The sequence below is a fragment of the Centruroides vittatus genome, unplaced genomic scaffold (genome assembly GCF_030686945.1).
Source record: "Centruroides vittatus isolate TY-2023 unplaced genomic scaffold, ASM3068694v2 contig_634, whole genome shotgun sequence".
NCBI classification, from domain to species: domain Eukaryota; kingdom Metazoa; phylum Arthropoda; class Arachnida; order Scorpiones; family Buthidae; genus Centruroides; species Centruroides vittatus.
In genome coordinates, this window is record NW_027122389.1 from 1,072,523 (window position 1) to 1,097,833 (window position 25,311).

The 25,311-nt window shown below is 30.1% G+C and overlaps 1 protein-coding gene across 2 annotated transcripts in view; it reads right to left on the reverse strand.

The window, feature by feature from the left end:
- Positions 1–25,311, reverse strand: part of Hmgcr (HMG coenzyme A reductase) — a 91,203-nt gene that overhangs the window by 49,573 nt on the left and 16,319 nt on the right. For both annotated transcript variants that reach the window (XM_067275790.1, XM_067275791.1), the window contains exons 3-9: positions 21,981–22,092; positions 21,643–21,730; positions 18,712–18,796; positions 14,623–14,728; positions 13,817–13,923; positions 10,617–10,736; positions 3,371–3,525 (exon numbers count right to left, since the gene is read on the reverse strand). In XM_067275790.1, coding sequence (XP_067131891.1) covers positions 3,371–3,525; positions 10,617–10,736; positions 13,817–13,923; positions 14,623–14,728; positions 18,712–18,796; positions 21,643–21,730; positions 21,981–22,092 — 773 coding nt within the window. The remainder of the gene's footprint in view (positions 1–3,370; positions 3,526–10,616; positions 10,737–13,816; positions 13,924–14,622; positions 14,729–18,711; positions 18,797–21,642; positions 21,731–21,980; positions 22,093–25,311) is intronic.

Consider the following 25,311-nt stretch of genomic DNA (forward strand, 5'->3'; position numbering starts at 1 on the left):
CTATTGGCTATTCGGCTTGTATGGACAAGTTCAGGCACATCACTGATATCATCAGATGCACAGACTATATAATCCAGAAACTGCTCAAGCAAATCACATAATACATTTTTGTTCATTTCAACAAAGTTATTAAATAATAAATATGGCGGCGGCTGCAACTAAATCTAAAACCGAATTGTACCTCCTTGGTTCGACAGTAACCGAATTAATCGGCAACAAGTTGCCATCCTTAAGTCAGGCTCTTGGTTTGTTTTTACATCACCATCTTTAACTGAAACAAACTAACAGAAAGTCCTCAGCTGTTACAGTCGAAAAGCTGGCAATATTTTATGAAATGGCAAGGATCCCAATCCAAGAAACTGCATAGCTAAACTAGAACAAATATTTAAAGAATGGTGTTTACTGAAGAAAAATAGGAGGCAATAATCTGTAACACAGCAAACAAATAAGATGGAATTTGTTAGTAAACTAAACGAACTTTTTGATGTTTCTCATCTTACAGCAGTCGAAATGATAAAAATTCCAGAGGATCGTGCGTTCTCGTTAGCTCGGCGCGAGAAAGGACGTAAAGGGTCAATGGTAGGTGTGGATGCAAAATTGGCTGCAAAGGAGAAACGATTGGCACAAAGACAGGAACAGATGCTTAACAGAAAATGTAGAATGGAAGACTTAAAGAGAAGTGGTGAAGAAATAGCAGAACTAATATCCTCAAACAGCAGCACAGATACTGAAGAAGAAGATGCAAGCTGTAAAGAAGACAGAGTAACTAGTGAGGAAGCAGTTGGAGGCAGATTATCCAGACAGCAAGAGACACTCTCTGTCGCTACCAAAATAAACTGATAAAGTTACATTGAACATAGTACCGAAAATTTCAAATTTTGTGAATTGTGACATTTAAAAATTTTTTTGTTGCATTTTGGCTTGTAATCCAACAAGTTTCTGAATATTGTAGAGTCTACATGATTATTTAATTTGTCTGTAATTGTTCAAGAAAGTGAACCAAGTCTGGTTTACCAAAACAGGACTTGTATGTTTTCATTTGTCATATATTGCTCTTTTTATAATCTTTGTAGTCATTGAGCTACCTCTAAATATTAATATATCAAGTTCAGATTTCTTCTGTAGTAATTTGAGACCAGTTGGAACAGTTCTGGAGGGTAGGACCACAAAAAAGTAAGCAATTTATTTTTTCCCTATTTTAAGCACCTCCCTAGTATATATCATCTAACAACAACCAGTACACCAAACCAGTTAAACAAACACCAAAAATATTTAATATAACAAATGTTTTCATCTGTATCAATTGGACATTTTCAAGTTACATAAGCTTAAAGAACAGAATACCAAATCAAGTATGAAACTCCAACTAAATTTTTAAACAGCCAAAATTTGGGCATATGTCCTATACAGAAACTATCTTTCATACGACGATCGTTACTCGATAACCCCTAAAACAGGAGGGTATCAAACACATCACACGCTGTAAAAAATACCATGGTGTCATCATACCCAGTAAAATTATTTCATTTATTTTCATTTCATTTTTATTTTTACTTTATTCTTAATTGTATTCTATTTTATTTTGTTATAATTTTTTGGTTATATTGGATAATCAAAACACATGTTATGATTTAAAAAACAATTTATGTCAAAGAATATTTTATTCCAAAATTAAAAGACCATTACTTTTAACAGGGTTCTCTTGGCTAGCCAACATTAGTATTGCATTTAAGAGAAGTCCAGCAGTTTTTTCCTTGCTGACTGATAAAGACACACAAACGATCTTCACTAATTGGCATTTACATGATTCATTTGATAACGAGGCAAATCGACACTACGAGTACATTGGAACTTACTGCAGGAAACCAAATATTAGACTCGAGGAACGTTATCACACAGTTTGTGCAAGACTGCCCTTGCAGCCTTTCTTACGAAAACGACGTCCGACCGGCTTTTGATAATGCACGTCTGTTCCCGCACAGCTCGAGTATCTCAAACCTCAAAATTTACGAAGTGATTAAGAAAGATTTTACAATTAATTTTAAGGACACATCTTCCATATTGCATGCTTGAAAAGCTATTTTTATTTTTTTTTTATATTTGTTACTTTTATTTATGTGTACTTTATTTCACCCTTGTTTTACTGTTTTGTAATTTATTTTAATTTTTCTTTACCATTCTTCTGTGTATGCAACCACAAGCACGAATTTAAAGAGATCCATTTTATTTAAATTTTGTTCTATGTTAGACTATAACCTGATGATAATGCTAAGGACATTTGAAAATGTTTGTTATAATAAATTGATTCCTTTTAACTGGTTTACAGATATTAGTGTGTGCTTTTATTGTAATCTCACCCACCTTTGTGGTATCTTCTTAAAAATTCATTTCAACTTTTACAAATTGTAAAAAATAGTTTTATGAAATTGCAAATACATACAATAAAAACAATAGGAAAATTTGCCAAATTATTAATCATAAAATTTAATAATTTATTGTGCAATTTCCTAAATGTAAGTTGTTGTTGCGCAATTTCCCTGGACTTTTATATTTAACTTTGCCAGTGATGGTGGCAATAACAGAAAGGTCTTTTAGTACATTAAAAATTATTAAAACTACTTATGAAATTTAATATACCAGACACATTTATATTATCTATCTTTAATTGTAATTGAAGAAGCTGAAAAATTAGATAGAATAGAGTTAATTAAAATTTTGAGGATGAAATAGTAGAAAATATTTTTGAAATTCTAATTTGGTGAATGTGGAACATATATTTATTATTTATCTATTAATCCAATTATTAATCAAAATACTGGCTATAACCTTATGCAACAGCTGTGAATATTTTTGTAATTTCCTTGTCTTTTTGTTTTTGTGAATTTATAATTCTTATCTTTCTTACTCTTTTGTTATAACTAATAATTTACATTTTGTTTATAAATCTTTTCTTGATTACCTTGAAATGTTTTTTCCTTTTTTGTTTGATTTTAAATTTATTTACAACAGAAGAAATTTCAACATAATTACCTACTATATAATATTTTGTTACAGTTTGACATTTTAAAATCAGAAACTTTCCTAAATTAAGTAAACTTCCTACACCATCATAAATGTGGAAGGGCTAGGCCCAAAGCATCAAAAAACCCTTTGGTATATTTTGTTAAGTAGATTAAAATTTCTAGTTACATCATTGCATATAATCAGTCACTTTATTTAACACTTTAAATTAGAACAGAATCAAAAACAAAAAAAATTTATTGTAATAATTATAATAAGGAAAACATTAAACAAATGCAATAATCATGGAACACACAAATAATGAAGAAAGATCTTTAAAACAGTGCAAATTTAAAACAAAAAAAAATACCTGTAAAAAAAGAAACACCAGCTTGATAAATCCTGAAACGAATTTCTGTCTTTCTCCGACGACGTAGATAACGAAGAAGGTGATTCGAAACCCGCTCCGGTATCTATAGTTACGGTCCACCGGCTATGAGCGTGCACGATTACTAAACCGGCAGACTGAAAAAGAAAAATCATTTACTTAAACATCTAATATCTACATGAGGTAATTCGAGTGATTTTTTTTATCGTATGTGTACCGGCAGAGAGTTAAATCGCCTTTGTAAATAAACAAATTCTCGTCGCAGAAACCGACTTTTGTCCACCCTTCTGTTCATAACAACAGTTTCGTTTTTTTTGTTACTTCGGCTCGGGTTGTTTTTGATGAATTAATAATTAATCGACGCTAATGTTCTGTCATAATTTTTATGCTCCACTTAAAGTACCCTGTTCAATCTGTTCACTATTCAGAATTCAATTAAAATGTGATTTTTTACAGCTGGAAAGATAAATAACATACTGTATATACCTTGTAAATTTCTTTGTCCGATGGAGGTTATTATTAATAAAATCGAAGACTTTTTTTTTCCCTGGCAAAATCGAAGACAAAGAAAAATTTAAATGTATCATCACCAGGGAGCAGCTTCCAAATCTACATTTTCCAGCACTTGTTTCAGTGAATAAAAGCAGAAACCCTCGTAGGATGAATGGATTAAAAAATAAGACGTCCGTATATCACCAGTTCCTTTTTTAGAAATTCTATAATTATAATTTTAATTGGATATGTTTGTGTTTTTTAAAGGACTTTTTTAACTTCTGGCGGCATGTAGCCTATAAAGGAAGGTCTGTCTCCACGAACGAGTATAATCTGGAACACAAGAAATAAATGGTGGTCCCTTTTGGGCAGACTTTGTCTTTGATTTTATTAATACTGTATATACATTTAATTACATATACTATATATACCTTTCAGTATTTTCACATTCCTAATGCATATGTTTACGATATACATATACGATGAATTATGTTTTCGTAATTCATCATATTCTTTACCGTATAATGACCGAATTAAAATACAGTATGGCTGCCAACATGTATCTCCAAATAGCAGACAAACTTCCCAGTCTCGACTGCGTCCACTATTCAGAGGTTATACTGTATATACGAGGTCTGACGACTGGACTTTTGTCATAGTACATAAACCGTCAAACTTATCAAACTCTGGCAAGTGGTGCCACGTGGCCAAAAACTTTCGCAACAAAATAGCACTTAACACATTGTAGTACTCTGATTGATTGGCAATCTAGAGTTGTCGAAGTAAACACGAACAGTGACCACTCTATGAAGTGAAGATGAAAGACTTTCGGGAATAACATGTTTGGATGAAATTTTGTTTTAAAACCAGTAAAACTTTTACTGAAACAGGCTTTGATTTGGAGGCCTAAGAGGACTGTGTGAGTCATTTGCAGTGTCACAAGTGGTTTATAAATTGAGCAGAATATTGATTGAGGAAGATTCAAGATCAGGACAACCAATGTTGATTTTTTTTGTTATTATTGAAGTAAAATCCATTATGAGTTTATGCCACAAGGTCAGACTGTTAACAAGGAGTTCTACATAGAAGTTTTAAGGTTTGAGAGAAGTGGGCCAAAAGAGGACCAAGCTGTGGGAAAACAAGAGCTGGGTACTGCATCATGACAATGCACCATGTCACACATCTCTACTTGTTGGCCAATTTTTTGCCACTAACAATGTGGCCATCCTTTTCCACACTGTACTCTCTAGACTTGGCCCCTGCAGACTTTTCCAAAGTTGAAAATGGCATCATTTTCAAACTGTAGGTGAGATTTGAAAAAATTCACAGAGACAGCTACACATCATCTCACAAAACAAGTTTCAAGGAGAATTCCAACAGTGGCAAAAATAATGGGAATGGTGATTTGCAAGCAGGGGAGTACTTTGAAGGGGGACAAACAAATAAAATATTGTAATCACAGTAATACAGTTTGTATGACAAAAGTCTGGTCTTTTTTGAACAGACTTCATATATTTATATTCATTCATATTTTGTACTGCATGGATGCACAGAAAGGAGGACAAAAGGAGCAATTGCTCTGAGCCACTAATAAGTAGACCTCTACACGATATTGATTAAACAACATTTGAAAAATATTTACAACTAAATTTTAAATTTTATACAAATTTTAACTAATTTAGAAATGTATTGAATATTTTACCTTGTTTGAACAATTTTTATCTTAAAATTAATTGATTATATTTACACAAACATTTATGTATTATTTATTTTTAAAATATTTTATGTTCAAAAACACTTCTACTAGGATTTGAAAATGTTTAGAGCATTTATATTTGCTTCATTTTTTTCAGTTCTTTCATTTACTTCCTTCACATTAACCCCTTAAGCCCATAACCCGAGTAGCCCCATAGTAATTTAATTCAATTTGCAGTAAGGACTTCAAAATATGTATTTTGTCTTGCACCCTCATTACCCTCTAAGCAGTCCGACTCTAATGATAAAACTCTTTATAAATATAATTTTATATCAATACTAATGTCTGTATGTAATAAGCTAATCTTAATAAATTTATTAATAACTGTCTTTAGAAGTTATTTGTTACAGTTTATACGTATTTTTGAGTTTATTAATGTTTATCAATTACCGTATTTTATGGACTATAAGACGCACTATTTTCTTCAAAAAATTGCTTCCAAAATTCAGGTGCGTCTTATAGTCCGTAAAATATGGTAATTAAATAGAAGCTTATGGTAAAGAATTGAGAGAATATCACAAATAAAATATCAAATGCGCAGGAGAAAGGATGGGAGAAAGATAAATTTTAAAAGAAAGAATAGTTTTAGATTTTTTATCTTCTCTTTGAAACAGTGTTTGATGAATTTGTTGGACTATGAACCCAAAGTTGAGTTTTACAATAAACACTTGGCTTTTTTTTATTAAATAAAGATGGAAAAAAAGCCAATTGTTTAGTTTAAAACTCAACTTTGGGTTCATAGTCCAATAGTTTTAGATATTTAAAAACATTACAAATTGAAGACTAAATACAAATAAAAATTTGATGTCTTCACACATGCTTCACAACCACAAAAACACTCTTGGCCAAATGGCCGAGCGGTCCGGGTGGCAACCTATCACTGTGGGAACCCGGAATCGAAAAGCCTTGGGAATTTTTTGGATGATGGTCCGTCCGGATACGTTGGCCCTGTCCCTCACCACCCAACCATCTCACTGTGGGCCTGGCCAAACTCTTAATGAACTTGCTAAAAAAGAGGCCCTCTTAGTGCCCGTGGGGTAGAGAGTTAAAAAAAAAAATTAATATTTACTTTCCTTAAGTAGAAAAACATTACTGATTAGCAAACAACACATAAATAGCAAATACATCCTTGACAAAGAAGTTATATACACCCAGATAGAATTTTTTGATTACTGTAAAACCCTGCATACAGCTATATCTCAAACATATATGTAAATGCTTACAGTTGTGGTCTAATTGCATGCCACAGAACAGCAGTGGCAAAGGTGGGTCAAAATTGAATTAATAATTTTGTAATTCCAAATCACGAGTCAAATATTTAATTTGATTAATTAACACATTTAATAAATAATGACCTTTTTTTTGCTTTTTCCATAAATTTTTTTGCTATTTGTTGGATTTTGTGCATTTAAAATTAGTTTTTGAGCAGAAAGATGATGTTTCTGAAGAGTTTGTTTACAATAGGTCCTTTTTTGTGTGATCACATATGTGATAGTTCATTATATTTTTTAAACTTCACCAGTCATATACCTCTTGTGGCTCTCACTAAAAATATTTTCATTATTTATAATAAAAAGAAAAAGCAAACTTATACACTGGATTTTTCGGGCTACATTAATGAAGTTAGGCAATTAGGCCTTCATCTTTGACCAAAAATTATCCTGGAAAAATAAAACAAAATGATTTATGTTTTGTTTCGTTTTTTAGATAATTTTCAAATAAACATTGGTTGCCTACTTGGTATACACGTAGTGCTGTACTATAAAATGATGGCAGTTTTTTTTTTAATCAACATAAATGTATCTGGTAATTTCACATCATATATAATTTGTTTTACTAAAAATGTTTGTGTTACAAATACAGTACACAATTGAAAAGGTGCTTTATTTTTGGCTGCGAATCAAGATAAGCTTCTAATATAACATTTCTTTTTACAGTTTCTAATAATAAATACAGCCAAGCTAAGTAATGATGACATTTACTGTGGAGGTGAACCAATGGTGAAAGACGACAGACAATACAAAATACCATGTTTACTCACATATGAGGTTTTTATTCATTTTTCACTGCTGCAAAAACCTAGGTCATCCAATACACACAAACAAAGGATTCTTCGCGATTTTGCAATAATTTTTGTGAACCGTGTATTCACATTTTTTACTGTATGCTCACTCTCGTGTTTAAAAACAAAAGTATTTTATCTGGGTTGTTTGAATCGTTCTTGTGTATTGTCAAGAGTAAAGATGAATAGCAAAGCTTTTGAATTGAATTGCAAAATCACACAGATGCCTGAAATGAGTTTTAATCCATTCCTATGTGAAAACAATGATTATTCAGAAATCAGAGAAAGTGTAATTGACGGAGAGTGGATTTGACTGTTAAGAATTGGCAAAAAAGGTTCCCGATCGTCCAGCATTACATGTCGATTTTACAAGGTTTTTTCCTTAAAGTTTAAAATGCCAGTAATTTTTGCAGGACGATGTGTGCATTTATGTGCATTTGATATTTTATTTGTGATTAAACAAAATAAAATCAGAATTGTATTAATAAATCTAATTCTTTATTTTGATCGTTAAAGTCACACCTCGTCCTACACGCAAAATCGCCTTATACACAGGTAAATGTGGTATACCATTGCATCATCTATGACACACAATGTTGTGAACATATTAAAAAAATAAAGTAATATTTTTAAGCATTTTTGCTTATTTAACTTTCTAATCTCTATCAAAAAAATGATAAATGCAATATAAGTGAAAAGAATATTATAATGTGATTATAATGAAAACAAATATTTTATTTAATAGATAAACTTATTACTGTTTAACGAGGATATCAATTTTTGAAATTTTTCATTTAACATTCTGCATTATCTAGGTGTTAAAATTTGTTCAACAAGAAGAACAAACATTCCACTGCAGCACTATTGGCAAGGGTAGTGTTTTATTCTAAAAATGAATTCTTTACATATCAGGAGTTACGTAACATGCTAAAACTAATGTTGTTTTTGAAATTCCAGATTTCAAAAGAAAATTCTTGCTAACCATTTTAATCTAAGAAGTAGGGTAATACTTAATAATGCCAAATGATCTTCCAGATTATCTATTGGGGTATATCAAGGGTAATAACTAATTAGATACAAATCAATTTGGCTAGAGGCAAGCAGTTAAGATGCCATCTCTTAATAAATTTAATAATTAGAATGAAATGAAATTAATCGGGCTGCAATTTGAAAAATTGTAGACCTATAAATTCCCACTTTTGTCCATCTGTCCATCTTCCCTTACTCTCTAGAACAGAGTTAGACAGATGAAAGCCAAGACCAGATATAAAAAGATTAGGGAGCTCTTGCCCCTAATCTTTTTATATATGGTCCCAATTGACTATATACGAATGTCTTATGCAAAGGAAAAGTCAGATTATTTCAATTCAAAAATTTTTCCCTGAAAGAGAGTTAGATGACCAGCATGATTCTAGTGCTAACAAAAAAGTATGATGTACGGGGACAAGACACTTTTATTTGAGGTGGAGAGCATATATTTTAAACTGAAAAATTATTAAAGATATGATTAAAAATTGCAGCCCAGCATTGTGACAATGTCATAATAAATAATTGCTTGTTTTAAATTTAGAATATTGTGGAAGAAAAGAATAGACCTACAGTGGAGTGGGACTCTAACCCATAAATCCCACTAATGGTGCAGTTATGATATCAGGACTTCTGTCCAATCTACACTTCCAGAACTATTAATTAATTTAGAGATAACAATACTTGTCACGTAAGGCACAGAGATGGCTCAGTACTTATGGCCCTCTGTGGCTCTCGGCCAGCTTATGAAGAATTAGTCAGCCAAGCGAAAAACTTCAGATGTACAGTTTTAACCTATCCGACGTTGAAAGTTTTCTCCATTGCGTTTGACGCCACGTTGAATTTTCATCAATGTTAAGCCTAACAAAAATTACACATTTTTGAAAAGAATAATTGTAGCTATTGTATCATCTGAAATTATTTTTTTATTTTGCTCAAACAAAATAGATATAAATTAAATGTAATAACCAAAAAATAATATTTCGAAAGTTAGTCTTAATATAAAAATTATAACGACTAGCGACATCTAGTTTCGAAAACAATCCGATGCCAAAACGAGATATCTCGGGTCGACCGGTCGAGGTCAGAGGTCACGACCTCGAGATATGTTGGGAATAACACGGAATAGGTTAAAGAAAAATTATAATTTGTTACTCGCTTCATAATCTTACATAATCAACTTTTACATAAAACTTCCGTAACACTCAATGTCTTTAATGTTTTAGCCAAATCTCTTATCAAAACAGTATCAGGTTAATTTTTACTACAGAAAGGTTGTTTATACTTGAAATATAATAAAAATCTTATAACTACTAAAAGGTAATTACATCAATATGCTTATATTCAAATTTTAATATTTAAATCATAACAATTTTGTTCTAATATTTTATTTATTTATTTACATCTGCAAGGTAATGCTATATAGCATGCAATAACTATCACCAACAAAACAAATAATTTGCCCATAAAAATGTAAATAACAAAAGATTGAAATAATAAAATCCTTGTAAAAACTTAAGAATAAAATATAAGATTTACAAAATGTATATAATATTAAAACATTAAAAATATTAACAATTTTTTAATATTTTTAGATTATATACAGTTCAAATTATTCAATCATCATTCAAACAATTTTTTAAAATAAATGTGTAGCAAAACACAAGGATAACTATAATTCACCTCCAAAAAACAACTAATACTTATTAATATTTAAAACTTGTTAAATTTTGTAAAAAAAAGTATTTAAAATCAGATTTGTATCTTTGTGGTTATTTAATACTAACACTTAGTTTCAAGCATTAATCATTTCATTTGGGCCAGCGAGCATGATAAAATCTTTTGTTCACATAAAAATGATGAGAGTTTATTTTTTACAATAATTTTCTTACCATTATAACTTTAACTCTCTGAAGTACAGGATTAGGTTTCTGTTCTTCCTCTTGTTGAAGTACTTTAGTCAAAGAACTGAGATGCCAAACTGGTCTACTTGCTTGTCTATCTCTTGATAACTATAACAAAACGACAAATTAATAATAATATCGATCTCTACAACAAATCCTATGTATCTTACTCTAATTATATTTGGTTCAATGAATTCTATGTTATGTAAATGGATAATGTGAAAATGACAAAGGTTGGACATCCAAGCAGTTAAGACGTTGGCCTGCCACTATGGAGAAACTGGGAACCGAATCCGGATGGTCGAGAAACCCTGGAAATTTTTTTGAAGTAGACTGTCTTGGATATGTTAGATTTTTTTCCTCACCACCTAACCATTCTGATTGTGGTATGTCTTGTCTTTAATACTGGCAACACCCCCGTCTGGTCTAAGTGAAAGAACCTATGGAGGACAACCTGTGTGTCCCGGGAGTGGGAAAACTCCCGAGGACGTGAGGGCGAAGGAAAGTGTGTGGAGGACTGGGAGTTTTAGGTTTTTGTGGAGTCCACATGGTGAAAAAAAGGAGTAGTGCTGCAGACTGGAATCAAAAATAGTAGCCAATGTTCAAACTAGTATCCACCCTCAGTGAGGTAGTAGTAAAGCCTGTGCTCAAATGAGATAGTAATTTAAGCCAAGATTTCATTTGAGAACACAGGCTTTACTTGTGCATTACTAAGATCAGATACCAGTGTTTAGTTGTAATGATACTTAAACCTGTAATCTGTACTCTGTACTCTATCTTATACTACCCGGTAATTACTGTTTAACTTGGTTTCATTTTTCAATTGTCAACACTGAATTCTGGCATTAACAAATTAACTGATAGGTTTGCTCTATTCATACAACAAAGCCTGCTCACATGCCCACAAAAAACCCTGCTCACATGTGGCATAAACTTTCCAGCATTGCTCTCCTATGACAGTTATATGTGTATATATATATATGGCAAGTCTTTAATAAACACATTGTTTTGTTTAAAATTGTTTCATACAAATATATTTATAATCATTTATACTCATTATTATTGAATTTTCTTTATAAACAGAAAAATTGATTCTGTGAGGTGGTAAATAAATAACAAAAGTTGCAAACATGACACAATTAGAATAATATTAACTAAATTGTATCTTGTTTATATAATTAAACCTAGAGTAAAATTTTCTTCCTTGCCCTTGCTTTTCTATCAACCAGGTGTCGTCATTGTCAGATTATAGCCTTTAAGACTGTCACTGTGTTTTGATGTTACATAAACTTTACTAAATACAAAGTTTAAACATTTTTAGGTAAGTGTTATTAACCTTTTTTTAACTGTAGGTAAGTAATCATTGATAAAAAAATGACAAACAAAATATAGTAGTATCTCATATTCAAACTGTTCCCGACTCAAACAATTTGGTATTCGAACACAAATTCTGGAAAAAAATCACTCGGTCCAAAACTAAATAAACGTGACTCTCTAGAACAAATTTTTAATAACATATTTTTATATTGTCATCCATAAAAATTTTTTTATGATAAAAATAAAAAATATGAAAATGTTATAGATATTTCTGTTTGAGATTGACAAAAAAGCTCAGAAGACAACAATACTTTATAAAAAGAAAATGGCCTCATTAACTAGAATTAATATTCATGATTAATATAGTATTTTTCATTGTGATTATTAGTTAATTCTTGATTGAAAATAAATTATCAATTGCTTTAATAAATGTATGTCTCTTAGTAATAAAAAACAATAGTATACTTTTGTTAACTTTGGAACCTAACCCTGTTTTGCACTAGTCTTTTGTTTCATATAGCATAGATTCACATAGCATATCACATTTTCGAAACAACTATAATGTTATATATAAAAGATAAAAAGATACCTGTTATTTTATTTTATATATATATATATAAAATAATAAGCTTGAAATTGACACGATACATTTTCCATCATAAAAAAAGTGACACCAGGAATCTACAAATCTTTACAAAATTTTTGAATAAGCGAATGAAGTGAGCAGGGTTGAGTGAAATAAAGGGGAAACAAAGCAAGTAGGGTACGAGATGGGAGCAAAGATAGTGGAAGACTAGGAGTTGGGGCCAACTGCTTCATGGGATATAAAGCCAAGGGAGTGGAGTGAGGACAGAAGTAAAACAAGTGCAGGATGGTCCAAGCACGGTTGGGCCCTTGTGGGAGATCGAACTGTCACAAATTTTTTGTTATGAATAATCTACACCGAGAACAAGCGGGCAAAGCCCACGGGACAAGTGAGCATAACAAACCCCGTAACCACAGAACTGGAACATTTTTCGGTGGAACATTCAAACACATTGTAACATTTGCTGATTTGAAATAAAACAAATTTTTTAATTCTGGAACCTAAAAGTTGGTCTATGTTCAATTTTGATGCAGAAAACCTGAAAGTTATTTAATTTATATAATAACTGTGATTTTCCAACTAATTTGAGTGTGGAGGTGCATTTCAAAGAAAATCTGAACTTAGTTTACATTACAAAATCCTTACTCAGAATTAGACAGATGAAGATATACTTATTGTTGAAATTTTTGTTAAGAATAATCTATACAGTCAAACCTGTTTTTATGCGCTCTTTTTATGTGCGATTTTTTTAATGCGAATTTTTAATTTGTGCGGTATAGTTGGCGACTAGTCTCGTGCGATTCGTCATGTCTTACGTTGACTTATTATAGCTAAATAAACTTATTATAGCATAAATGCACTTATTATAGTAATATTATTGCATGAATATGCGAAAAATGAAATAATTTACTTTTTAAGTCAACAAAACACCACCTGGACAAAAATATGTAAAACAGACGATAGACCAGACGATGCAGTCAAGTGCTGACATCTGTTGTCAATAAATTCTATTTCGTACGGTTTTGAGTTATTTTCTATGTGAGACTTTTTTTATGCGGTCCCTGTTGACCGCATAAAAAAAAATATTTTTTAATTGTGTCGCGAAAACTATTATTTACAGCCATTCGTGAAGTTTCGTGAGATTTTTTTTAATGCGTTTTTTTTAATGCGGTCCCTATCCCCCGCATAAAAACAGGTTTGACTGTATTAGGAACAAATGGGCAAAGCCCCCTAGTTCCATTATAAAAATTATACTTTTATTTAATATATTGAAAGATCAACTTACCTCTAATACAAGAGATAAACATGCAGGAAAAAACGTCATAAACACAATATAATTAACCACAGCTGATAAACATGCAAAGCAGCACATTTCTTCTAATCTTTTAACCCCTATAAAATTATGGTAATGTGTTTAATAAGATAAAACATAGTACAATTATACATACATATATAGTACATTTCATCATATTAAATATTAAAAATACATAGATTTAAAAGTTAAGGATATTCTCTCTCTTTGGATTACTTCAAAGTAATGTATCATATGTATCTTGCAATGTTTTATTTTTATAAAGTTTCTTTTTTTTATCATCACATACAGAGGTTATGAATATTTATTATTTTAAGTTACATTATTTACAGAAATAATTTTGACATTCACTAGAATTAAGATCTATCATTGAATTGACAGTTTTATTAATTTTTTACCTTTTATTATTTTGGTTTAAAAGTTTTTTTTAATTTTAAAAAACTGTAATTATTATTACAACTATTATTAGCTATTCTAACATAATAATTGCTAAAATAATTTTAATTTATAATTTGATTTTATTGTAACCAACAACAAACCAAGTATTTTCTTTTGTAATAGAAAAATCATGCAAGTGTCAGTGTATTCATAGGATTATAAATTATAATTATAAACTTATTAATAAAAAATTTAATGCTAGTTTAATTCTCTTCCTATTCAATTTCAAAACTTTAAACTTACAATTTGTGTGTGACCAAGCAAAATTTGATAAAACATAAAAACCCTTTATTATATTCTCAAACTTAAAGCGACTCGATTAGGTTTATTTTATAATTTACCCGATAAAGTTCCGACACCGATGACCAATGTTTCTACGATTGTATCTAATGTTATTGTAGGTCCAAGAATTGCCATTCCCTGTGCAATATTTTCTTGTACTTCGGCCTGAAATGCAAAATATCAATTATTATTAATTAATAAAAACTAATAATTAACTATGTAAGTATGTAATAAAAATAACAAAAAACTAAATATTCAATTTGAATTTCATATAAATTTTTCAAAATTCACATTATATAAGAAGTCTACAACTAACTACAGTGATAGCTTGATTTTACAGACCTTGTGTTATTATAGACGGCCAATGTTGGTCCAGCCAAAAGTATAAAAAATTATAAGAAAATTAATTCACATAATGGATTACTGCTATTACATATTATTTTTTGGGTTCCACAGACCACCATCCTTCTGTTGTTATGAACTTTTTAGTTGCTGTTTTATTTTGTCAGTCATTGTTTTATTTATTTTGTCATAGTTTTGTCATATTTACTTTATTTGCAAAAAATAAATACAAAAATAATATAAAACTTACTTTATAATCATTTTTTCAGCATAGACTTTTACATTATACAGTGAAACCTCGGTTAACGAACTTAATCCATTCCACGACTTCATTTGTCAACCGAAGCAATTTTTCCCATAGAAATTAATGCAGATACAATTTATCCATTCTAGCAGCCAGTATTTTTGTAATTTTATTTGTAAAATGGGTTTTCTTTGATGAAAATATAGGAAAATGGGCTCATAAACAGTCGATCTAGGTTAAATTTTCAGAAAAGGGGAAAGATTTGACAGATATAAAAACATTGCATACGATCGTTAAAGTTCCAAAATGACAGATAGTAGAAACAACGGGCTAAATTATGAGCGCAAGGCTTATAGGTTTATCGACAATCTCCAATCAGACTCGACAAACAGGTGTCAAATAGACACCTCGGAATGGATCTTTCTCGTGACCCGATCTGACTTCGGTTTTCACCTGTAGACAAAGAAGAAAATGATTGGAAAGCAAAGAATGAGATGCAAAACCAATCAAAAGGCGAGATTCAAGAAAGAAATACTATAAAAACTCCAAATCTCAAGGTCAAAATTCAGTTCTCCTAAAAATTCTACTGCGATTAATCCGTGTCGTCTTCATCTGGATTAAGCTTGAAGTCGTGCCTACTAAAATTTGTGTTGTGCCTCACGGAGTGCTCCGGTCGCCGCAGCTCCATCACCTACCATAGCTTCTGTGACCGAGCGAACCCATCTAGTTCACTCCGGGGCTACGACCGATCAGCTTGCACTATCATAGGTCCACTGATGCGCCACTTCTCAGTGCCGGGAAAAAATACTGTACATAAATCATTTCCAACTATCTCAAATATGTAAGCATCTTCCCATTCTAATAAACGATTTTCACTGTAAAATACTTGTCATCTTTGTCTCCTCCACCACCACCAACATACGATTGGACCCTAGACCATCACCAACATGCGATTAACCGATTCCCCCCTAAAAGTAGGCAAGCTTACAAATTTGACACAAAAAACCATTAAGTTCGTTATCCAAGACAAAATTTTTGCAAAATAAAAGTTTGTTAACCAGGGTTCCACTGTATTTAGTTTTTGCTTCATTTCTGATCGACTACTTTTGTTCAGTTTTGATTCTGTTTTCTCTACAAGCAACGATTCTTGGATTTTTTGCGTAAAGCCATAGATCATAAAACAAAAATGAAAAGCTTTAGATTTATATTTTAGATTTACTGATAAATAGATGTATTCTTTTTACAAGTTTAACAGCTAGTCACATAATATATCTGTAAATAAAATCAAATTTATTCTTCAAGTAATCTGTGACAACTGAGGCTGATTTAAGGCAAAGTAATCCTTTCTTCCAAAATTCAGTCCATTTTTGTGCCAAAATATTTTGCTTTAAAAAAACTGGATGTTCATTCATGTTATTATATTTATGCAATTCTAAAACATACTTTTTTAACCCTAAGATACTAACCGTGAGTAAAATTTACTCACTTCATCTGATTTCCCTTTGGTACTCCTTAACCCCACTTTCCCAGATTTCCATTAACACAGTCTGTAATATCCTTTTGTAAAAGAAACACACCTGTCACCAATTCCCAGTGTTTTAGTGGCAACCTAATATAAGTAAATAAGTACATTTTACTTGAGCTTAGTTTCTGTAGCTGTTTGGTACACATATAACAACTCTTACATTTGAAACAAAAAAACATGATGGCTGATGATTAATATATTCTTCAATGTCTACATGAATAGATGAAAAAGCAGATAATAATGGAAATTATGATCGATTTTTCCGACCGATGGCGAAATTATTATTAATCAAATTGAAGACAAGTCTGCCCAAGAGGGACCACCATTTATTTTGCGCTCCAGACTAAAAACATACACATATGGCGACAGGCCTTCCTTTTTAGGCTTCATGTCGCCAAAGGTAAAAAAGTCCTTTAAAAAACACAAACATCCAGTTAAAACTAGGAGTCGGTGACACACAGACGTCTTACTCTTCAACCATCCAGCCAGTGGGTGTTTCCGCTTTTTTATCTGCTGGAACAAGCGCTGGAAAATGCAAATTTTAAAGCTGCACCCTGGCGTCGGTATTTTAAATTTTCTTTTTGTCGATTTTTCGCCAAAGGACTTTTTTACCTTTGGCGACATGAAGCCTAAAAAGGAAGGCCTGTCGCCATATGTGTATGTTTTTAGTCTGGAGCGCAAAATAAATGGTGGTCCCTCTTGGGCAGACTTGTCTTCAATTTGGAAATTATGATGTTATTAACAGATTTTTGGAGATTCTGATTATAGTCATTTAAATCATGATTATTACAAGTGATGATCATTGGCAAATTGAAGAAATCCAGTGAATTGAGAAAAAGGGAGAGTCCTCGTTCAAAAAATAAGAAGAAAAACACAAAGGGTTGTGCAAGAGAGAAAGCCATATACAGCATCCAGAGGGAAAAAACAAGTAATTATTCCCTATATTTTAGTCCCTGAAGTTGAGAAAATGTAAAGAAAAGGATATTGCCATGTAACAAAAAGAAATGAAATGAAACAATGCAAAAATAAATGCAGAGAAAACAGTCAAATAAGAATAGTCATTAAAATTTTCAAGACATTTTTGAATCTTTTTGAACTTAATTTTTAAACTTTTCTTTTAATAACAACTTTTAATAATTTGAAGCATTTGATATAATTAAACTTGTAATTACATGAAAATTTTTGAATTGATTTTTTATTAAATCAAAAACATATCATAAATAGAAACTGAATGGTCATTGATACTTTCAAATAATATTGAAAAAAATTAAGTTATAATGATTTGGAAGTGTTTTTATTATTTTTCATATAAATATATAATCAATCTATAGCGAAAACTTAATTAAAATAGCTAGGAAATATCTACTTAAGAGGTATCCAATTATGTAAAGGAAATTGAAACTGATAAAAATATGGGAGTTTTAATAAGGAAAAAACTTTTGTATTTGCTTAAAAATGTTTTGATTTACCAATTACTATTATTTTATTTTATAAATTCTTATTTATGTTTATTTTTCAATTAAACAATTAAAGATTATCATCTAAATATTTAAACTCTATTTTAAATTAAATATGAATGTAAACTTTATTACTTTAAAATATCTTTGAAATAAAAAATGTATTATCCTAGGAAAACTATTTAAATTAAACGTGTTCAAATGAATTTTTTTTTATTATTAAAATATTTATTGTATTTTATATCAAAGAATAGTAGATGTGATCATCTACCCATGATTGATTTCTTACTTCTATGAACAAGATCATCATCTTAGCAATTATTGTTCAACAAAATGATTGAATTTGCTTTTGTTAAGCTGTAGTTGTGACATTCATTTTTAATCATCATTACAATATTGATCTTAATTTCATTGTTAATGTTACTTTAAAAATTCTCTCTCTTCTCCAAAATTACAATGAAGATAGTTTATTACTGTGACAACAATCAATTTTAGTAATTATAAATAAATAACAGAACTTTATAAATTAAAATATGATCAGACTTCATAACCATAGAAAAAATGTTGATTATTATTTTACCTGCGAAACAGAGCTGAGTGCAAATTGTGTCAGAAGACCGGCTTTTGAAAAATCGATTAAAAGTAGAAATACGGGAAGGGCTTCGCTGTAAATAAATATTTTATTTAAGAATTGCTTAAGTTTGCATTTTAAATACCTTATCAAAGTAATAAATATATGACAAAACAATTTTAATGATCATAATTAGAATTAATTAATATATAATTTAATTTTCTTTATCTACCGAGATTCAAATTTGATGGGTAAAAATTATATGCAGTAATTCCTCGACGAACTCGGTTAACGATCCCACTAAAAGTGTACGCTAATCAAAATAACAGAAAATCCAATACCGTATTTAATTAATCCAAGGCTTTCAATTATTAACTTTTCAGTCACGTAACAAGTAACCTAGTGAAAATACAAATTTTATTTCATAACACAGATTATCAAATATCTGAGTAGCTGCTGCAACACCATGCTTTTAATTTGGCTATAGTAATAATTAAATTATTATTTAAATTAATAATTTAAAAATTTGTTCTTCTAAAAAAATATGGAATTCCCTTACACAATAAAGAAAAATATGGAATTAGACCCTTGAGCTTACTTTTTATGTAAATAGTAACTCCTCATAACCTAATTTAATTAATTAAATCCAAATGATCTGCTAAATTATCAGGCTATTTTTAAGCTAGTTTAATAATTTTTACTAATTATTAACTTTAATTATTAATTATTTAATCTAGTAAATTATAAAATATTAATTTATTTATCATAAAAATATTGGAAAAAATTTATTATAATAAAAACACAAAATTACAAAAATATGATAATTTTACCAAATACAACCAAAATTCTATCATGTGTGGCCACAGCCATAAAATTTTACTTATAACTAGTTTAAGAGAAATTTGGCCGTAAACTCGGCCCGAGCAACCCTGTTCGTTATGCAAGTATTCGAGCCAAATGCCATAGCTATTTTCACGTAACATGTAAATCTATTTTCAAAAAATAACAGTGTTAGTTAAATTTTTTCCTATGCTATTTGAAACTTGTTATTAATTTATAAAATGTGTTATTCAAAAAATGCACTAATCAAATGTGTGTTAAGTGAGAGATTACTATATCAAACTATCAATAAAATAGTAATAAAGCTTACATACTGAAACAAAAAACTTAATATGTTTTCATAATTAAACTACATAAAATCACTTTCAGTTGTAGATATATTGCACATTCTTAAATACATAAGACAAATGCCTAATTTCAAAACATAATATATGCCATAATATGGCTTATAAAACGTAACTTTTGTTAACTAAAGGAGAAATCAAAAATTCCCCTTGTATCATATATATATATATATTCAATTTCTCGTAAACTAATAAATTCCCCAAATGGCTTTCGATAGGCTACAGGTAACCTCTACCTAACTCAAACCCTTGAAAAAATGATTATCATAATATGTTTAATTAAACAATGTTATAATAATGATTGTAATCGTGTTGATTGTATTCATGTTGAATATTTTAATAGTAAATGACTTTTTTAAAACTGTTTTTTCCCCTGATAAATAAAAAAATTCATTCTAATTATACTTTTTTTTTCAATTGGAACAGAGTAAAAAAATTGGTGCCAAATGCCAAAGGTGCACGATGACTTAAATACATTAAATACTTTTTACGAAATAATAGAGAAGGTTGCAGCCGTCGTATTCGGCCCGAAATGGGAACGGCGGACCGTCGAGCACCGCCATCTGGCAATTCTAGACGGTCGATAACGGCGTTTTCTACGTCTAGAATGGAGAGTAGAAGATTGGTTTAAACTTCATTTTTTTTGTGTTTGGGGTTAAAATTATGACCTATTTTATTAAAATAATGATTATTTAAGCATTTACAAATAATATTGTAAAGAAACAGACGATTTTAATCCAGAAATTATTTAATTATTCAATTTTTTAGCAAGTGATGCAAAGTGCCTATAGAATTTACATATATTTGCCTTCATAATAGCTTATCTTAAGGTAGGTTTGTTCTTCCACGGCATCTTCTACCATCGACGGCTTGTAAATTTTCTAAAAATTAATTTTCCGAGCCGCTTTAAAATTTACGTAAGCCGTTACTTTCTTCGACAAAAGTACGAGGTAGTCCTATCGTCCGATCGTACGGTAGGAGACACCACACTAATTTAAAATAATTATTTAGTGTTATTAAACGTCCTATAAATACTTTAAAATAATTTAATTTGTTTATTTACCTTCACCGGTAACCCTCGACGTTAAACGTATCTGCCATTTTTTCAACAAATTTCCCGCGAGTCAATGCGCGACATTCACCGAGTCACGCGACGCGAACGTGCACTGCAACAATTTTTTTCTTGGAGTTAAAACGTAAACCGTGTATTCTGTTTGCCGCGTACAAGTAATGTTTGTACTTGCACCGCAACCTCTCTAATTTGTGCCAAAATGGAGGTGCATCTTATACGCCATAAAATATGGTATATGAAAAAGTAATATTATTATTCTAAAAGTGATTTTGCAGTTATTGAACACATTTAATGTTTTACTACAACAAACAAAAACCTTTGTTAATTATTAATCCAAATTACGTTAATATCCTAAAAACAACTACAAAAGACTACAACTGCAACTGCACAAGAAATATAAAATTTGAGTATTGTAAATCAGTAATTATGAATATTCTCTCAGTAAAGCTTCTCTTTGCTAAAATTCTAAAATAGCAAGCATTTTTCTTCATTTTATTAAAAAAATAAAACAACAATTTCAGCTCTTTGTATCATATGAGCTAAACCTATATGTTATCTGAAAGAATAAAAATCATTAATCTTCAAAGCAAACAAAACAAAAATGTTGATTTAATCAAAGAATCTCTCACTTAACTGAAAATTTACACTCAAGTGTCTAGTTACAAAATATTGAAATTAATATACCTCAGTTCTGCAAAATTTCCACGAAAAAAATTTACGACACTACTGCTGAAGACAAAACTGGAAAATACGGTAAAAAGTCCCGCTATACCTGTAAAACAAATTTCAGAATTAAATTACTACATTTAAAAAAATTATTCTAAGAAAAAGGGGTATAAAAATTTTGAATATCCAATGCTACGAAATATGGTTTAATTAAAAACAAGTTTAGCAGAAAAAATATAAAATTTTAATAAAATTCTATGCTGTAAAATTGTTATGTATCACTTGTCTCATTAAGGTATTGTTCTAAAATTTAAAACAATCAGATTTTAATAAAAAATATATCTATAAATATTTACCTATTAAATATTTGGATCCAAGTTTATAAAGATTTCTAAATTGATGATAAATATATAACAAAGCCATACAACGAGTAATTGTCAAAGATATTACTTCAATTCCTTTTTCCTCCTACAAGTATTTTGGAATTGGCATTAATTGTTATTTAATATTATACTTAATTTTAATTACAATATCTAATTTTATTTCATATAAATAGTTAAAATTATAAATTAAATAAAGCATATTAATAAATTTAAATATTTATTTGTTAGCTATTTAATATTATTTTTCATTTTTTGAATGCTTCAAGTTAGATCTTTTCCATAACTGCACAAAATATTTATAACTTAAAAAGAACAAAGCCACTGTAAGATCACTAAAACAGAGGATCAAGAAACAGATATAACATCCAAAGGAGCAGCCAGTTACGGCATTAGCGGCTTACGCGGTAGTGGACCCAAATTCCGTAACGATATAAAGGAATTGAGCAGAATTAATCCGAGAGGTTCGGGATAAGTGATGGATCAAATATGCACGGCGCATTCGTAAGGTTAGAGAGGGGCCAGCCAGTAATTTAGAGAGAAAGCACTACAATTTCACCATCGTGGAAATTATTGATAGATAAAGCTTAGGAACATGCTATATAATTTAGTTTTTTCTGCCTGGTTTATATATCATAATATACACATTGTTTTATATATATATTTTGTTTCATATTGTGTGAAATTTCATTCAATATGTAAAACATCCAGCAAGTACATTTAAAAGTTTGTCTTATTCCAAAAATGGAATGTTGTAAAACCGTTTTAGTATAGTGGATAGTTTTGTTCCTTTTAAGTTGTAAAAGGCATATATCTCCTAAAGAAGGTCTACGAAGACTGAAAACATTTGATTAGTAAATACTTAATGCACTGTTAATGGCTGTGTGTTTGTTGCTTCAAGTTAGAAATGTAAGTTAAAATTTTTATATTAATTAATGAGACATTATGCACTTAAACAAATATAATCATATTAAATCTAAAATACAAATTAATAACTACATTCAATGGAATTTTCATGATCTTTGTGAAATCCAATATCATCTTGTGTTGTTTCTGGCTTCATATTTTTACCTGTATTAAATGCTAATCTCAGGTAAACAACTATTTAACATTATCATAAAGGAATGTTTTTGTGCTGTTTTAGGACAGTTTCAGCTTCCTAACAATTATAAATCACTGTTCAAACCAAATTTGTACTTTTATACTATTTTTGATTATCAAACTATATTTAAAACTACACATTCGTATTCCAAATTGTTAAAACAAACTACACACAAGCACAGTATTAACTTCACTTTCCAGTTCACTTAAAAGTATTAAATTTAAACATTTTTCTTATATCAAACTATGTCTTAGAATAATCTATATAAAAATTAATCTATATAAATTAAAATGTACATGTTCGTTTGTTCCTAATAGTTAATCCCCGAAAGTTCTTCACCGATTGTTTTGAAATTTTGACACACTGTTGCATTCGAATACGTGTGTTTTTATATAATGTAATGTCAAAATTCCTCCCGCAGGGAGAGGGACAAAATTAAGGCTTACCGTGAAGAACTGGGCTTCTATTATACTATTTTAGTTGTGGCTTTTTGCGTTTTTGATTGCATTTTAATAGGGTATGTCAAGAGAATGTACACAAAGAAGGGATTTTTCAAAATTCCCCCGCAGGGGAAGTGTTATACATTTATAATAGATACATTTTGAGCCACAGCAATGTGTGGTGGGTACTGTTAGTTTTTGTAATAAATATATAATTCTTTTGAAACACATGAGAAACTATCAATTAAAGAAGAAAAAAAAAAACATATTATTATCAGTAGAACATATATATTATGACTACAGTAACAATATTTAAATATTAAAATGATTGATCTTGATGAATATTAAATTGTTTCATTTAATGGTTGAAATATTCATCAAAACTATTAAAAACAATAGGTAAATAAAAGATATTCACTTTTCATACAAAGATAAACATAACAACGTTGATCAATAAATGTAATTAATTTAAAATGGACAACAGTAATTTATATTTTACAATTATAATGAGGAATACAAAAATTTGTCTTCACTATCTGCCGTGAATATTTGTTTTTTTTTTGGTTGGTAGTGAAGACAAAATTTTTGTATCCTTCATTATAACTTTAACAATAAATGCAATGTTTTTGCTGGCTTTTCAAATACAGTTTTCATTGAAGAAAGAGCCAAAGAATTATTAGCGAGGTTGAGGCCGAAGTTTTAAATGCGAAAACCTGTACGTCAGACATTCAGCGCTGCTTTTCTGTAAGCCTAGAAGTTTGATAATGGCATTTGGAATGTTGAACATAATTCCACTGACTTTCCAAACACCATTGTCAAATCTCTAGGCTTACAGGAATGCGGCACTGAACGTCCGACGTACACGTTTTCACGTTTGAAACTTCGGCCTCAACCTCGCTATTATTCAATTATAATTCTCATTCTTTGCTTCAATAATTTTGATTACGCCACATTTTAAAAAAATGATTAAAATTATAAATGTGAAATAGGATAGAATTAAATACAAAAACAGCTAACGATCTATTGTAAAGTTTAAGATACAGTTGACACAAACCAATAAGGCTCAAGATCACCTATTGAAAAAATATGCTGTAAAAAAAATCAAATAATATTTTCCAAACAATTAAATGTAGAACGGAAGAAAAATAAAACAAATGTTTGTAACAGAACAGTAAGAAATAGAGTGAATGACATGGGATATTCATTTGCAAAGTGAAAACAAAACTCTTTTTGGCCAAAAAACAAAAAGTTATTTAAAAGTTATTTAATTTTTGTGCCGTCTTGCCAGTCAAGACGGCACAAAAATTACACCATATAAGACTGGAAATGGGTTAATTTTTCATATGAGAGTCATATATGCATTGAATGCGGTGATAATGCAGGAAAATTCATTTGGAGATGTCCAGATAAGAAATTTAAGGGAGATTGCCTGAATAGGCACACTAAGTTTCCAACAAGTTTAATGATTTGTGGCTGCATATCAGGTTTTGAACTTGAAAGTACAGTAGAGCATCGCTTATCCGACCCCCGATTAACCGACTTAACGGTTAACCGACCATGTTCTAGTCGGCAAATTCAAATGTCCGCTAGTGATGTGGCGCTACAATATTTGGTTATGTCTTGGCTACTTTAATATTATTTTTGTTAAATTTTTGCATGTTTTAGCTGGCAGCACTGGCTCGACCATGAAAGGGAGGCTAGTATTTAAACCAGGCCTAATACACTATACCAATAATGTATTTTTTCATACTTTTCGGTTATCCGA